Genomic DNA, 16796 nt, shown 5'->3' with positions numbered 1-16796 from the left:
TGAGACAGTTTCAAATCAAATTGGTATAAGTTTCAATAATTAACACACTGCATACTCTCTTCCTAGTGGTTATCTGCTGTACAAAATGCAGACATGATATCCTATTTACAAACACTATTAGAACAAATTCCTCTATTCATTAAGAGAATACAAGATGTATTTTTATAAAATCATATCCTTAAAAACAAATGTTTTGGGTAGTTTAATCTTTTTTATGTGCAGGGTCTCAATACACAGCTCCGACTCATAGTGATCCTCCGGTTTTATGTCTATCCAGTGCTGGATTAAGGCATGCACCACCATGCCTGGACTTCCATCGCTGGCTCAGCACCCAGGCGGCAAGGCTGGAGAAGCATGTGGTGTCAGGGATCAAATCGTGGGCCTTATGCTTACCTAAGCAAGTGCTTAGTCTGCTGAGCTATCTCACCACCTCTGGATAGTTTAATTTTTTTTTTTTTTTTAATTTATGTGTGTGGCCAGCTCAGCCCACCAGGGGACAGGGCTGGCTGGCATGTGGTGCTGGGGGATTGAACCATGGTCCCTGTGCTTTGCTAAGCTTGTTCTAAGTAGGTGCTTTAGACCACTGAGCCATCTCTCCAGCCCCCTGGATAGTTTAATTTTAACATTATATGAAAATGTTCTTCCTCAGAATATCCATTCAGTCATCATTTTTGCTATCTACACACTGACTTCTAATGGAAAATAGAACAATAAAATGTTACCAAAAGAAAACCAACAACTACCAGTCTTTAAAATGATTTTTTTTTTCTTTTTTGAGATAGGGTCTTACTATGTAGTTCAGGCTGTCTTAAACTCACTATATAGCCCAGGCTGGCCTCGAACTCAGTGATCTTCCTGCCTGAGCCTTCCATAGTAATCAAAACTTGAATAGATTCAAAATTATAAAATTGACTATAAACCTTTTTTTAAATATGTCACTTTGCCATATATTTCTAATGGTGAGTTCTCTCTCTCTCTCTCTCTCTTTTTTTTTTTTTCTTTTTGGTACTGAGGATCAAACTGGGGACCCTGCTCTTGCCAGGCGGGCGCTTATGCCTCTGAGCTATTTCCTCACCGCACTACCATGTATTTCTTTTGCCAAAGAAATTAGAAATACTATAGCAGTGGTGACAAACCTATGACATGAGTTCTGCAGTGGGCTGTTTATTATCACAGAAAGCTCTGAAAGGTTTGCCATCACTGTACTAAAATACTGCACTTATTATAACAAAGGAAAATCAAAATCAAGTCATTTTCTGGTAACTTTTATAATAGGACTTTTTTTTTTAAAAAAGATGGAATTTTTAAAAATGTATTATTTATTTATTTATTTATTTATTTATTTATTTATTTATTTAGTGTGAACACATAATAATTACTCACTTCTTCACAGCTTCACCTGGGGAAAGAGAAGTAACCACTGAGCTTCCAGGCTGTGATACATAAAAGAGCTGTTGCTCATTTTTGGTTGGCGCTATTTTACATTCATGCTCATGGCCCCAGATAACAAGATCAATGAAGTCGTCCAAAAACTGTTCTGGAATGAAGTTAGTACTTCCATGTTTACTCCTACACCAAGATTTGAAAAAACAACATAAATTCACAGCAATATAGAAGAATGCCATTTTTAATATGTGTCCACAGATCTTTCTTCATTCAGTGATATTACATCTTTCTTTAAGAAACTGCCCAAAGGATTGGAAAAGCAAGACAATCAGTGTCTAATTCCTGACCACCAAGAATTCACACCCCTTCAGGACATAGTCAAGCAGCAACCCCAAGGAAGATCACTAAAAGCTTTACTAGGAAGGACCCACGTTGGGTGAAATCAGGCGTGTGAGCTGTTGATGATAAAACACACAATCCATTCTCATTATACACTACCAAAGACAGAAAATGAAAATGAGTTAAATCTAAACTCTGTGGCATTAAAAAAAAATGTGTCCAGTCACTTGAAATAACTTATTTTAAGTATACAAACAATGGGAGTAAAAGTGTCAATTCAACATTAGTAAAGTTTTCCCTCATTTTATTTACTTATTTTGGTATAGGTAATTGAACTTGGGACCTTGTACTTGCCAGGCAGACACTTGTGCCTCTGAGCTACATTCCAATCCAAAATTTTTGATTATTAAATATCATATTAACAAATGCTTTGTAAACTATAGCTATATATTTAGAAAAAAGTTATCACCCAGTAAGAAACATAGGAACAATTTTCCTCAATATAAACTAGCATTATTTGGTGAAAGTGTTTGAATATGTAGCATTCAGTGTTTCAATCTAGCATTCAGTTGATCCAAAGCCAACACTCAATTCATCCAACCAATATTTAGTGAAATGTCTCAAGCAGGTAACAGTGTGAACAAAGTCCTTGTTCTTATCAGGGAATTAAGCAACAGCACAATGTGTGTGTGTGTGTGTGTGCGCACGCACGCGCATGTGTGACAAAACTTATCAGACAGTGATAGATGATATAAAAAATAAGATAAAAGGAAGAGCAACAGAAAAGGGAATGCTACCCTACATATGGCCTAGGCAGGAAGGGTCTCTCCAGGGAGTAACACACAAATTGCAGTGAGGGCTCAGGATGCAAGAGAAGACAGTCCTTTGCACAAGAGCAGCAGCAAGAGTGCTGAAGCAGACAGGTGGCGCAGAGGTTTGAGGTGGTCGGGAGGTAAGTGTGGCTGGACATCGTCACGCAGAAGCCAGGACATGAAATCAGGCGGCAGCAGTCTTGTGTATCTCAGAAGGTTGTCATGTAAAAATCAAACGCTGCAGGCATGAGATCATAACCACTCATAAAGACAAGCAGGAAACTGTCAAATGCACCATGATGTCATTTTCCTCTCATGGAACGTGGACTCTTTACTGAAAAAAGGAGTATGGTAGCAAACAGACTCTGATTTGTAACTTTTTTTTTTTTTTTCAAAATTTCATTGATAAACAGATAGCAATGAGACAGTTTCAAATCAAATCGGAATCTGATTTGTAACTTAAAAGTAAATCAATGGGGCCGGAGAGATGGCTCAGTGGAATAAGCGCTTCCCTGGCAAGCGCAAGGGTCTGAGTTCAATCCCCAGTTCTGCAAAAAAAAAAAAAAAAAAAGTAAATCGAAATGTCTTTCCTGACACTGGGAGTGACGGCACATGCCTATGCCATGATCTGATATTATGGAAAGCTGAGGCAGGTGGATTAGAAGTTCAAGCCCAGCTTGGGCAATTCTGTAACTTAGAAAAACCCTACCTCAAAAAATAAAAAAAAATTTTGGGCCGGCAAGATAGCTCAGCAATCTACAGCGCCTGCTTAGGCAAACACACAGGGACCAAGGTTCAATCTCTGGCACCACATTCTATGCCAATCCCACCCACAGGGTGGGCTGAGCCAGCCACACACAAAAAAAAATAATAATAATAATTTTTTTTTTGTATTTAGTACAGGGTCTACAGGGTCTCCCTGCCTGTGCTCAGCCTCCCAAGAGCTGGGATTACAGGCACGCACCACCATGCCCAGTCTCAATCGCAGTCTCAGCAAGCCCTGGGGGGCTGGGCCAGCATGATATGCTGAGGATAAAAGTAAAAATAAATTTTTTAAAAGGACTGGGACATACATAGTTTAATGTGAAGTTGCTGGGTAACTGAAAGAATAAAATAACCTTAGATCTATAATAACATAAATAAATGAGAAAGGACAAAGTTTCCTTACAAAGAATTTCAATTACTAAATATAGAAATAAGGTAAATAATCACAATTGCAATGCCATAGCAACTGCTAGAAACATGATCACCAAACAGATGGTAAAATTAGTGAACAAAGCCGGGTGTGGTGGCGCACACCTGTAATACCAGTACTTAGGAAGCTGAGACATGAGGATAGATGCAAATTTGAGGACCAGCCTCGGCTACAAAGTGAGTTCAAAACCAGCCTTCACTGCATAGTGAGACCCTATTTCAAAAGGACAAAAAAAAAAAAAAAAAAAAAAAAAAAATTAGTCGACAAAAATTTAAGGTCAAAGAGGATAATTACAGGATCTCAAAATATTTCCAAAAAAGGTCAGTGGATTAAAGCGAATGCAAGCAGGTGCAGGGGCTGGGGGTTCAACCCCTGGGCCTGCTGTGCCAGTCCCGCCCGTGGGGTGTGCTGAGAGGCAACTGAGACTGGGCGTGGTGGCATATGCCTGTAATCCCAGCTCTTGGGAGGCTGTAAACAGGAGGATCACTATGAGTCTGATCTAGTAATGAGACCCTGAAAACCCTGTAGACCCTTCCCTAAAATATAAAACAAAGAACCCCACAAAAAAGTCATTAATTACAAAGAACAGAAGACAGGTACTTTATACTACAGAAGTCTGTAACACTCAACCAAATGATGGTTAACCCACTAGCAGCGAGACACAGCAACCTCACAGTTCCAGGTGTCAGTAATGGGACAGTGTGGGTAGCATTACCCAAAAGGCTTTTGGATAAGATAAACGGTAAAGATGCAAGGCAGGCTGCTGCTCTCTGCCTGCCCAGCCATGGACTGATTCTCCTCTTCAGTGCCCCTATGCCATGCCACCCTGCCTTGCAGTCGTCCACCTACAGAGTGAAACAAACTGTGACCTCTGAAATAAACCTTTTGTTCTCTAACTTTTGAGTGTTAGTATTTTCTCCTAGCAATGCCAAAAATAGCTAAACACCTCTGTTGTCTTTTATCTTTCATTCTTCCTTAAATTCTTGAAGTTATACAAAGATAACACACATCAAAACTCTGGCCTATTCTTACTTTGAAACTCACTATTCACTCAAGAACATATGTAAAGCAAGGGCCAGCAAGAGAGTTCAGCAGACTAAGTGTTTGCTTAGGCAAGTGCAAGGGCCAGGGTTTAATCCCTGGCACCACATGCCATGCCAGCAACGGACTCCAGGCTTGATGGTGCACACCTGTAATCCCAGCACTGGGGAGGCTGAAAACAGAAGGCTCACTTCGAGCTGTGCAGTGAGACCCTGCACAGAAAAAAAACAAAAACAAAAACAAACAAAAAAACCTAAAAGACCATCTGTAAGGCTGGGGCTAGGGAGATGGCTCAGTAGAATAAGCTCTTGCCTGACAAGTGCAAGGCCCTGAGTTCAATCCCCCGTTCCACCAAAAAAATAAAATAAAATAAAATATATGTGAGGCAATGTAAGTTGGCCACTTGTTTTTTTGTTTTATTTTGTTACCAGGAATCAAACTCAGGACCTTGTGCTTGCCAAGTAGGTGCTTGAGCCCCTGAGCTACATCCCCGGACCTGCAAGTTAGCCTTCTGTGATTAGTATCTAACATAAGTCTGTATTAAGTAAATGCAGAGTACTCTATATTCAGTAAGTATGTTCAATAAAGAAATTATACAGTCAATCCCCATATCCCTTGGACTCTTCCTTGACAGCTTCCCAGGTTTCTCTCTTCTCTATCAGTTTTACTGCCATCTATCACTGTTACCTCCTTATTTTTTACTGTAGCAGCCATATAATAAATCTCAGCTTCTTCAATCTTCCTTTCAACCTTATTTCCTACCAACAGACTGAACTTATGATTACCAACAAAAGTAAGTCCATCTAGTTTATTTATGTTCTGGAAAGACACTCCCACATACATGCTCTAAAAGAAATACATATGTAATGTTCCTAAATATGTAAGAAAGCAAAAAACTGTAAATAAAAATGTTCACTGACAAGAGGAAAAAATCTAACTGTGCACATCAGTAAAAATGAATTAATTTCTAAGCATCAAAATGGATAAATCTTAGTACCTCAAACATAAGTTGTGTGTGAAATATACAGCATGATTATATTAAAAATAAATAATCAGTTATGAATATATATGATTAAAAGCAATGAAACCACTGGAATGAAACCACTCATTCAAACCTGAGAACAGTGCTCCCCCTGAGAAGCACCCCGAGAAGCGCTCCCCCTGAAAAGGAGATGAGAGCACACAAGGGCACGAGGCACTGCAGTGGTAAGAGCCCACCTTCTGCTGAAGTTAGGAGTATTAGCTCTGTAGTTACTTTTACTCCTCATCCATATGTCACAAATACTCCTTTATAGATATTAACATACACTAAAACAAATCAAAAATGAAATCACACAAAGCAAATCTAGGTTTTGCCTGATCCTGCACTAACAACTTTGAAGGAGTAAGAGTATTTTGCTGTAACAGGTGAGTGTGAAGACGCTTGAGGAACCTCCATCACTGACCCAAAAGTTTGCAGAGTACCTTTACCTGTTCTGATGAAGCACAAGTAAGTTAAACCAGGAGTTCTCGTCTTCTTTGGGTCTCAACATTGTTACTTTTTTATTGACAAACATCCGATAGAGCCTTTCATCTGGAATAGATCCTGAAGTAGACATTACATTATTTTAAAATTATTGCTTTCGTTAATAAATTTTCACTTCTACATTATGTACTTCTCAAAATATTTTGTTTTATTGCTGTTTAAAAACACACTGAAGTCTAGACTCACTCACAGCTGATGACATGCACAAGTTGATGCTCCAGGTTCTAACAAACACAAGCAGATTGCTCTGAGAGGACAGTTTCTACTTCAGGCACACCTACCGTCAACTTCAAGAATACGTGGGATAAAGCTAAGTTTTCTACACTTAAGTTTTTATGAAAACTTGTAGTAACTGTTTTCTGCTATAAAAACATTTTGTACTTTAATAATTAATTTACTAATACTTCTCATATCCATCAGTTTGCCCTGACCTAGTGGAAACAAAAACAAAGTAAAATAAATAATTAATTATGAACATTATAAAAGGAGAAAAGGGCAGGATGACAAGATGAGAATACCAGTGTGGAGCTGAAGAGGGTACGGAGGAGGCTGCTACTTTACAAACTGATACAGATCACAGAAAGAAAGCCAACAACGTAGATGCTGGATGTGGGTAAACCGCCAAGGTGGCACGAGGCTCATATAGCTGCAGACAAAGGCCTGGGCACCAATGGCTGGCCCACTTAGGGGCTGAAGCACCAAGACAACAAAAACTCAGAAGGTGGGGACGAGGGGGTAAACAGTGTGAGGGACAGGGAGGGCAGGTTAGGCAGATGGCACAAGCTTTGAATGGCAGGCTGCCTGGTGGCATGAAGAAGCATGGTGGGGAACAAGGAACGGTGACCTTCCTCTTGCCCCAGTGCCTGCAGGTAAGAAAACTGGAGGGGCACGGAATCTCAGAAGGCAGATGGCCCCATCATCCTTGAAAACAAAGGAATTTACTGATTTAAAAAAGTTCTAGAATTCATGGTGTTTACAGTCAAGGGTAGCTGTTTGGGATGGATACAGACTCCAGTTAAGGAAGGCAGACCACGATGAGCAGAGACTGAGAAAATGGACAAAAGATGCAGCGTCTGATAGTAACTGAGGCATGTAATACAATCTGGCCTCAGAGAAACTAAGAGGAGCACCATTTTCTAGAGGTGACCTCTAATACTGCAATAATTAAAACTATTCATAGCTTTTTAAAAAAAAATGTTCTTGCTCTATCGTTTGCAGAATCAGACAAAAAAGCACAGTAAATGAACCTGAAATACATTACTTCTAAGCAACGTCAAACTAAGGGGGAAAGTGGCATGGGAAGATTGATAGAATAATTTTAAAAAAGCATGTCATGTACATGTATGAATCTGCCAAAATTAAACCCAATAATCTGTAGTCAATGTGCACTAATAAAATATATAATGATATATATCTAATACACAAAACAATGAATGCACTTTTTAGAGTCTTTACTCTTTCTTTCACACAGAATAAAGCTAGCGAACAAGCTTTTACCTACTGAACACTATACGAACTGGTTAGTGAGGGTGATACAGAAAATTTCTGGTCAGCAGAGATGAACAACTCTGGACTAGCACTATCAACAGATGTGTAATATGAGTTACTGACACATGTTGAGTATGTCATTTTAAATGCCACATTAATGCAAGTTAAAAAAACAAATTCCACTAACAATCTAATATATTGTTTTCTAACTTCCCCTTAGTTCTTGAAATCTAGTGTGAACTTTACAGGCAGAGTACAGCACAATTCAGACTGACCACACAGGTGCCCCATACTTACATGAGGCCACAGGTTACTGTACAAGACAGCAACAATCAGACCTCTGAAAGACTTCCAACATACCAAACTTCAGCTCTAATGAAGAATTACTCAAAAGTAAAATTTTACAGAATTATTCTATAATTCCTTTTTTAAGAATTATTCTCTAACATTTAAGATTCTACATCTGAGCCTTAAAAAAAAAAAAAAAAAGCCTAAAACAATAAATAGATACTAAGGGGAAATTACTTTTAACCACAACTATTAAAAACAAGTATGTATCACCATTTATTGTTTCTTATAAATACTAAAAAATGTTAAACATTCCATTTTTTACAGTCCCTAATAACAAATAATCCAATTTGGCCCACTTTTTCCCAAATGGCTGTCTCTAAAATTTCTCTTCTCAATAATTGTTCAAACATTTATTAATTAACATATATATAGCAAAATGAAACCATCTTACCTAGACCATAGAGAGCAACTTTTGTGCTTCCTTTTTGAAGCAAAATTGGACTAATATCTATCTTCTCAACAGACATTGACCGTCCAAAGTGATTTATAAATCCTGCACAACTTAAAATATCCAGGGCACACAGTGCATCTGTCTGTACAAAATATTATCAAGAATATTAATGTGTACATAGAAATAAGTGATCTGATCTGTTACTACTATAACCATAATCCACATTCTACAGGTTGAGTATTCTTTACTGAAAATGCTTCAAAATAGAAGTATTTCAGATTTCGGAATTTCTCATATTTTAGATTGTACAGACTTTACCAGTTGAGGATCCCAAATCTAAACATTCAAATCCAAAATTTTTTCACCAGCAATTTTCAGATTTTGGATCTCTTATTTTTGGATTAGGGCTATTCAATCCACAATTACAAAATTTAGACTAGGAAAGTATATTTTCAAAACAAAATGCTAATAGCAAAAGTATTTTGCTACTTTTTTCTATTACAAATTAGCTACATCAACAAGAATCACATGTTACATGTAAAGCTAACATGACATCACAACTACCATGATACTTGGCCACTAAAATATAAAAACTGGCTGTGAAATACGTGCTTTGCAATATTAAGAAGACCTCTGAAAAACTAAGGAAAAAAAGACTACATGTAACTACTGACTTTTATTTGACCAGATTAAAAAAAAATATTTTGAGTTTAGGAGCTCCAATCTTATGTACATCCTTATCAGAAGCAACAAAATAATCTAATGTAGATTTAATGTTGCTCACAAAATAATCATTTCCTGTAATGAGATCATAAGCAACATCAAAGTACTGGTAACTATAGAGTACAATGAAAACGTTACAATTACACATTGTTAAACTCAGCCCTAATGATACAAAACAGTGATGGAAATTCTTTTAGAGCTCGTAATGATACAAACAGCCCATTGCAGTACATGTGTCACAGGTTCACCTGCACTGATCAAAAAGCACAGCTCTTTTAGCAATTCTTATTTTAGATATTTTTTTAAATCTAATAAGCAGCCTATGAATAACTGCTAGGAAGACAACAATATGCAATGTATTAATTATTATAACCGTCCTGCTAACTTGTTTTTTTTTTTTTTTTTTTTGTGCTAACTTGTTTTGAAACTGTCTCATTGCTGTTTCTTTCTCAATAAAATAAAAAATAAGTAAGTAAATCTAATAAGCAGCATAAATACTTAAAATAATGATAAAAGTGATTCTGACTTCTTGACTCAACTAGACTGCAAACTACTGGGAAAACTGGTGATCTCCACAGATAAACTAAATTGGTCATTTCCAAACCCTAAACTACGACAAAATTCTAATTACCCCAGTGGGATCATCATGATTGCCATGAATACTAAACACTGGAATTGAAATGTTGAGGTTGCCATCTTGGTAGTTCACCCATGGAAATCTTTAAAAGAAAAAAAACAAAGAAAAAAGAAAAGTTAAAGTTTCTAGGAAGGACAAAATCTGTTTTCCAGTCTCCTCAGGCATAGTCTATAATTTCAGTCAAGTTTGACCCAAATTAGTAGATAACTACCAGTTTGGAGAGCTTTAGAATGTAAAGGAGACAACAATTCATTCAACTAAAGTTTGAAGTATTACATTTTAGAAAATACAACAATAAACAGTGCTTATGAATTGTATGAAAGAGTGGTACCAGTCATTAATGGGAAGATTTCCAAAATTTAAAAGCATTTGTACAGGTTTTTTTTTTTTTTTTGTGGTACCGGGGATTGAACTCAGGCCCTTGCACTTGCTGGGGAAGCACTTATTTCACTGAGCCATCTCCCTGGCCCCTGTACAGGTATTTTTTGAGACAATCTTGCTATGCGGTTCATGCTGCCCTTGAACACACTATGTTACCCAGGCTAGCCTCGAACTCACAGCGATCCTCCTGCCCCAGCCTCCTAAGCAGTGCCGCAACACGCCTAGCACTGAAGCCTTATTTAGGTTATTTGTAGAGATGAGAAGGGAGAAAACATAAACCACATACCTTGGAATCTAAAAGATTTAGAATAACAATTCCAGGTCTAGCACCTCTAGGTGTACATTTAGTCTCCTGCCCACTCCTGCTTCCAGCTCTTCTCAGGACAAATAATACTAGCAATTTATTTTCTTTTGTTGTTCTTTTTTATTAGTGCATGTTGGCAGTACGCAAGGATTACATCCCTTGTGGGAAGTTGGCACACATATACATCGTAATTCTTGGTCATCCCCTCCTCCACCTTTTGATCACCTATTAGGAAGACCTAGCTCCCTACTTCTATTACCTACCTTTTATTTTGCCCTTTATAGTGGTACTTTGGTTCACACACTTAATTTTTTTGAAGATTCTGGTCACAAACTGAACAAGACACAAACCAAATCAAATGCAATGGTTAGGTTCAACACTGACCTTATGGTGAAATTTGATTCAGTGTTTGTCAAATTCAATATGCAACCAGAATCATAGAAAAAGTGAAGTTCATAAATCAAGGTACTTATATTTTGTGATTCTTATGTAGGAGAAAACATGCAATATTTAAGCTCCTTTGCCTAATTTATTTCATTTAACATTACGGTTTCAAGACACACTCATTTGCCTACAAATGACTCATTTATTCCTCTTTATGGTGTAGTAGTGCTCCACTGTAGGTAAGTACTACATTTATACCCATCTACTTGTTGTGGACTACAGACCACTTCCAGGATTTAGTCACTAATGAAGCGTGCCACTATAAACATGGGCATGCACGCATCACTCTAGTATGGTATCTTTAACTCTTTTGGGGAAGACACCCAGAAGAGGAATGCTCAGTAAAACGAAACCGCTAGTTCTAGTTTTCTGAGCAATTGCCGAACTGATTTCCACAGTGGCTGTCCTAGTTTACGTTCCCACCAACAGTGCTGAAGTGCTCCTCACCACACAGCCTTGCGGGCATTTGTTGTTATTTGCTTGCTTGACAATGGCCTTTCTTTCTCGGTTAAGATAGACTCTCAGCACTATTTTAACTTGAATTTCTCTCATGTCCAATATTCCTTCATGTATTTATTGGCCAGTTGTACTTCTGAGAAGTGTTTATGCATTTCACTTGCCCAATTATAACTGTAACTGTCAGAAGCACTTGGGACTGAGAATCACCAGTCAATTCTGGTGATCCATGCTAATTCTACAGAAGAAAAACAGCTCAGTAAGGGTTCATGCTATGTTTTTCTTATGAACAAATTAGAGTTTCTTAAAAAATATGGTGTGTTTTTTTTTTTTTTTTTTTTTTTTTGGGGATTGAACTCAGGGCCTTGTGCTTGCCAGGCAAGCACTTACTCTACTGAGCCATCTCCCCGGCCCCTAAAAAATATGTTTAAATTGCATTCTATTTCTTTTTCTGCAAACTGTGTCCATATTCCTATTTTTATTAGCATACATTTTTTTTCTTGAAAGATTTATATGTGGAAAATTGGGTATAATCTGCATAAATTGCTAATGACTAGATGAACTGTAACTTTTTTTTTAATTTTTAATTTTTATTTTTGAACTGTAACTTTTAACTTCACCTCACCTCACACAATTTTTTTTTTTTTTTTCGGAACCGGGGATTGAACTCAGGTCTTTGCGCTTGCCAGGGAAGCGCTTACTCCACTGAGCCATCTCCCCGGCTCACACAATTTTTACTTTTGTAGAAATTTGCTTTTAAAAAGATGTATCAGTCTTCACTCTTATGGCTTCTGGGTTTTGGATCACACTTTAACAAACCCTTTCTGTATCTTAAAATTTTTTTTAAATATCTAATAGTTTTTTCAGTAGTTACTGAATAACCCATTTTTTTCACACATTGAGATGCTACCTTCATGAAACACTAAATTCCTACATATACTTAAAGTTATTTCCGGAGTTTCTGTTCTCTTGCACTTGCCTGTTAATTCATGAGCCACACAACATTTTTAATTGTAGCATTGTAACATATTCCTCCCTAATCCTAATTTATAGAAAACAAAAGAAATGAAAGACATCCAACAAAATACCCATGTAATGTGTTCAAAAGTATCCACTGATACTTTTTTCATGAAAGACAAGACAAGCTGGGAGTAGTGGTATTTATGCAACTTCAGCACTCAGGAGGCTGAGTTCAAGGCCAGCCTGGGACACATAGTGAGACACTGTCTCAAAAGCTAAGACAGAGACTCTAACGAATGCTAATGGAGACTAAGGTAGCCCTTAATGTCAAGTGACATGCTACACAGTGTTTAAGAGGAGACATCATGGTAGCTGCGCTATTTGGGGTTCTAGAAGAATACCATAAATTTCAAAAGGACAGATCTTAAAAAGAAAAACTGATATTTGGTTATGATAATATTTTGGTCAAAAGACAATCTATAGGGTGGAAAAATATTTATACCTAATCAAAGCTTAATATGCAGAATATATAAGTAACTGATGTAAACGAAGTAGGAAAAGGTTTTTTAAAAATCTCAACAGAAGATATCAGGAATATAAAAATCTAAAATATACAGTCCCTATATTTGTACAATGATATACAAAAAACTCAAACTGCATTTACTATGAAAATAATTTATAGTGAAGGTGAAATGGCTAACTGGTAAAACATTTATCTGTATCATACATAAAACATACATAAATTTTATCACTCAAGTAATAAATATACTTACTTACTAAAACCAAAGTTGACTGACTGATCACTGATGATTTCAAACTGTACTGGACGATCACCCATGCAATATTTTCTAAGTAACTCCAGGCAAGTATGTAATGTTTTTCTTGAGGGCTTATTTTCATGGAAAAGATCACCACCTAACAAAATAAAATCTACCTAATCAACAGAAAATGGTGTTAAAATGAGATTTTACAGGTTAAATAAAACTTCAAACTATAGATGAAAGAGAAAAAATTTTCATAAAAGTAGTATTATATATGGCAGTTTAAGATCTTATGTTTCAACCATAAAAAGACTAGTAACTAATCTTCCTTCAGTGTAGGCTCCTAATCCGTGTGCAATAGAGCCACCTTTAAATTACTAAAAGTCCTTGAGGGCTGGTGAGATGGCTCAGTGGTCTAAAGCATCTACTTAGAACAAGCTCAACAAAGCACAGGGACCGCGGTTCAATCCCCCAGCACCACATGCCAGCCAGCCCCACCCCCTGGTGGGCTGAGCTGGCCACACACACACACACACACACACACACACAAATAAATAAAATTAAAAAAAAAATTTCTGCTAACTTAATAAAAAATAAATAAATAAAATAAAAGTCCTTGAGTCAGGTTTCCCAAGGCAATTATTTTTTTTTTAAATTGTAAGTCAAACAGAACCTCCTACTTTAACACAACATAAAGATAATCAATTCAGCCCAACTTATTCATTTAATTGTTATAGAACTAAATGCACCAACAGTCATAGAAATAGCAATCTAGAAAACAGATGATGACAATGTCCTGCCCTCATTTAACATTCTGACGTTTTTTTTAATGTATTTAGCACAGAATCTACAGTCTCACTACACAGACTGGACTCAGCGTGGTCCTTCCTGTTTTTCAGCCTCCCAAGCGCTGGGATTACAGGCAAGCAGCACCATGCCCAGTTTTAAAAGTTCACTTTGGCTACTATGTAGAATGCATACAGGGAGGAAGAATGAAGTAGAAAAACTGAGGTACAAAGACCAGTGGAGGGCAAGCGCTCTTCAGGTAAACCAAAATACAAGCTTGCTACTAAGTTTATAGGTGTGGGGTTGGGGAAATAGCTCAGTAGAATAAGCACTTGCCTGGCAAGCACAAGAGCCTGAGTTCAATTCCTGGTTCTGCCAAAGAGTAAACAAACAAACAAAGTTTATAGGTGTGAAGATATAGGATAGTGAGGAAGTCCCAGTTATATTGAAGAGGAAGAACCAAAGACCTTACAGAAAACTGAATAGAAACTGCAGAAGTCAAGGTTAATAATTTGTAAGTCACCAGGATTTATTTTTGTTTTCCAACTCTTTTCTGGGCTGTACACTGGTCATTCCACTGCGTGTTAGAATATTTCCCTATAAGTCCTATTGAAATTTCCAATTATAAATTAGTGTAAATTAGAATTTATCACCTCCCCACACAAATAATTATTTATCTTATTCTACTATTAGTACCACCATCCATCCAGACTCAACATACTTCAGTCCTCCCTTTTCCTCATCCACACCCTAGAACCCAAGTATCCAAATCCCACCTTTGCAATAGCTCCTACATTCATTTACTTGTTTTCGTTTTTAATGCCATTACTTTTTGAAAAGCTCAAAACAGTCTTCACTTAACAATTCATCCTGTCATACTGTGTTGCCAGAAACTGGCTCCTAAATTCAGTCTGAGCTCCTTCACCTGCACTTCTAATCTTTTGGCATGCTTTCTAACACACAACCTGCGGTTGAGTCACAGACTCACCAGTTACCTGACATACCTCATACTCTCTCCATCTGTGTCCTTCTTCCTGCTTCACCAGAATGTAGAATCTCTGTGCTCTTAACGCATCAAAATCTGCTCTTCTTTAAAGCCCAAGCTTAACGTCACCTCCTTTGTTATTTACAATTCTAATCTACTTGTGATCTCTTCCACCTCTAAATTCCCAGGAAACACTTTATGATTTTCCTATGGTTCTTTTAGGTTTTTATTATTGTTTATGTATTATTATTCAATGTATTTGGTACAGGGTCTCACTATGCAGCTTGGACTCCCAGTGATCCTCCTGTTTTCAGCCTCCCCAGTGCTGGAACTGCAGGTGTGTACCACCATGCCCAGACTGGACTTGGTGGCTGGCTCAGCAGGGCCAGTGCAGCATGTGGTGCCAAAGATCAAACCCTGGTCTCTGAACTTGCCTAAGCAGCTGCTTCCTTGGCTGCGCTATCTTGCTCGCCCTTCTTACAGCTCTTATAACATGACTGCCCATTAGTATTCTGGATATATGTTTTATGAAAGCACAAATTATGACAGAAATATTTTCATTTCAAAGAGAAATTGACCATGCACTCATTAAGCACCCCATGAATATTCGTAAATTTTAAGACTATTTACACCAAAGTAGCTCCTACTTGAAATAAAGATGCAACACATACAAACTGTGCTTTGAGGACTGGCCTGGTAGCTCAGCACATTAAAGTGCCCGCGTAGGCAGAGCACAGCAGCCAGGGTTCAATCCCTGGCAGCATGCCGTGCCACCCCCACCTGCAGGGCGCAATGAGATGGTGACTGAGATTGGGTATGGTGGTACACGCCTATAATCCTACAGTTTGGGAGGCTGAAAACAGGAGGATTACTACAAGTCTGATCTATGTAGTGAGACTTGTAGACTCTGCAAACCCTGTCCTAAATACAGACAGACAGACAGACAGACAGAAAGAAAACAAACTGTGCTTTTCCTTTTTTTTTTTTTTGTGGCTGGCTCAGCCTCCCCTGTGGGTGGGGCTTGCATGGCATGCGGTGCCAGGGATCAAACCACAGTCCCTACACATTAACCACGTTTGCTTAAGCAGGCCCTTTAGGCCACTGAGCTATCTCCGGCCCTGAGCTTTATACACCGATACTCAGACAGGCAGTGTGAGCACATAAGCCAACAGAGATAAACTTAGAGGGAAAGAGCCTAGTGAGTAAGGGAATGAGTAAAAATGACACAAATATAAGTCAAACTCACTTCATTTTCCTGGGCAAGTCTTAAAATTTCATCGAGTGTGACAAATGTATCATTTCCTCTCACTGCATCTTTCTCCATAAATCCAAGATGAATATCAGTTGCAACTAATATTTTAAATGTATTTTCATCATCACTGTATCAAAAAAAATATTTTGAATGCATTAAACGATATACGAGCAAAAGAGACCTAAGGACAAAATAATTACAGCAATTATGTATGAAGTAAAAATCATTTTCCTATCCTTGAACATGGCCTGAAATTTTGAAGTATTAAATTGATCTTCAAAATCAGTCTCCCTTCTTTGGCAGTAACAATACACAATGTACTAACCAATAAAAGAAAGAAAGAAAGAAAGAAAGAAAGAAAGAAAGAAAGAAAGAAAGAAAATAAAAAAAAAACAAAATCAGTCTCCCTAGCCACTACACTTAATTTAATACAGAACAAATGCACATGAATTTTAAAAGGTTCCATAACTGCTTCTGAAATGCAAACCCTTACTGTAACAAGTTCTACATACTTCCAGACCTTGACACTCACTTGTTCTATTCCCTTCCACCATGAACACCCAAAAGGTTTGATCTTTA

General features: G+C 37.6%; 1 protein-coding gene across 1 annotated transcript in view; it reads right to left on the bottom strand.

The window, feature by feature from the left end:
- The window catches only part of Mre11 (MRE11 homolog, double strand break repair nuclease), an 87559-nt gene that overhangs the window by 67603 nt on the left and 3160 nt on the right, over nt 1–16796 (bottom strand). Inside the window, exons 3-8 of the mRNA XM_023709523.1 lie at nt 16212–16344; nt 13207–13367; nt 9883–9970; nt 8529–8670; nt 6244–6358; nt 1384–1569 (exon numbers count right to left, since the gene is read on the bottom strand). Of these exons, the coding sequence (XP_023565291.1) occupies nt 1384–1569; nt 6244–6358; nt 8529–8670; nt 9883–9970; nt 13207–13367; nt 16212–16344 (825 nt within the window). The remainder of the gene's footprint in view (nt 1–1383; nt 1570–6243; nt 6359–8528; nt 8671–9882; nt 9971–13206; nt 13368–16211; nt 16345–16796) is intronic.

This window comes from Octodon degus, unplaced genomic scaffold (genome assembly GCF_000260255.1).
Source record: "Octodon degus isolate 3935 unplaced genomic scaffold, OctDeg1.0 scaffold00012, whole genome shotgun sequence".
Lineage (NCBI taxonomy): Eukaryota > Metazoa > Chordata > Mammalia > Rodentia > Octodontidae > Octodon > Octodon degus.
The sequence above is the reverse complement of the archived record's forward strand: the minus strand, read 5'-3'. Positions and strand labels throughout refer to the sequence as shown.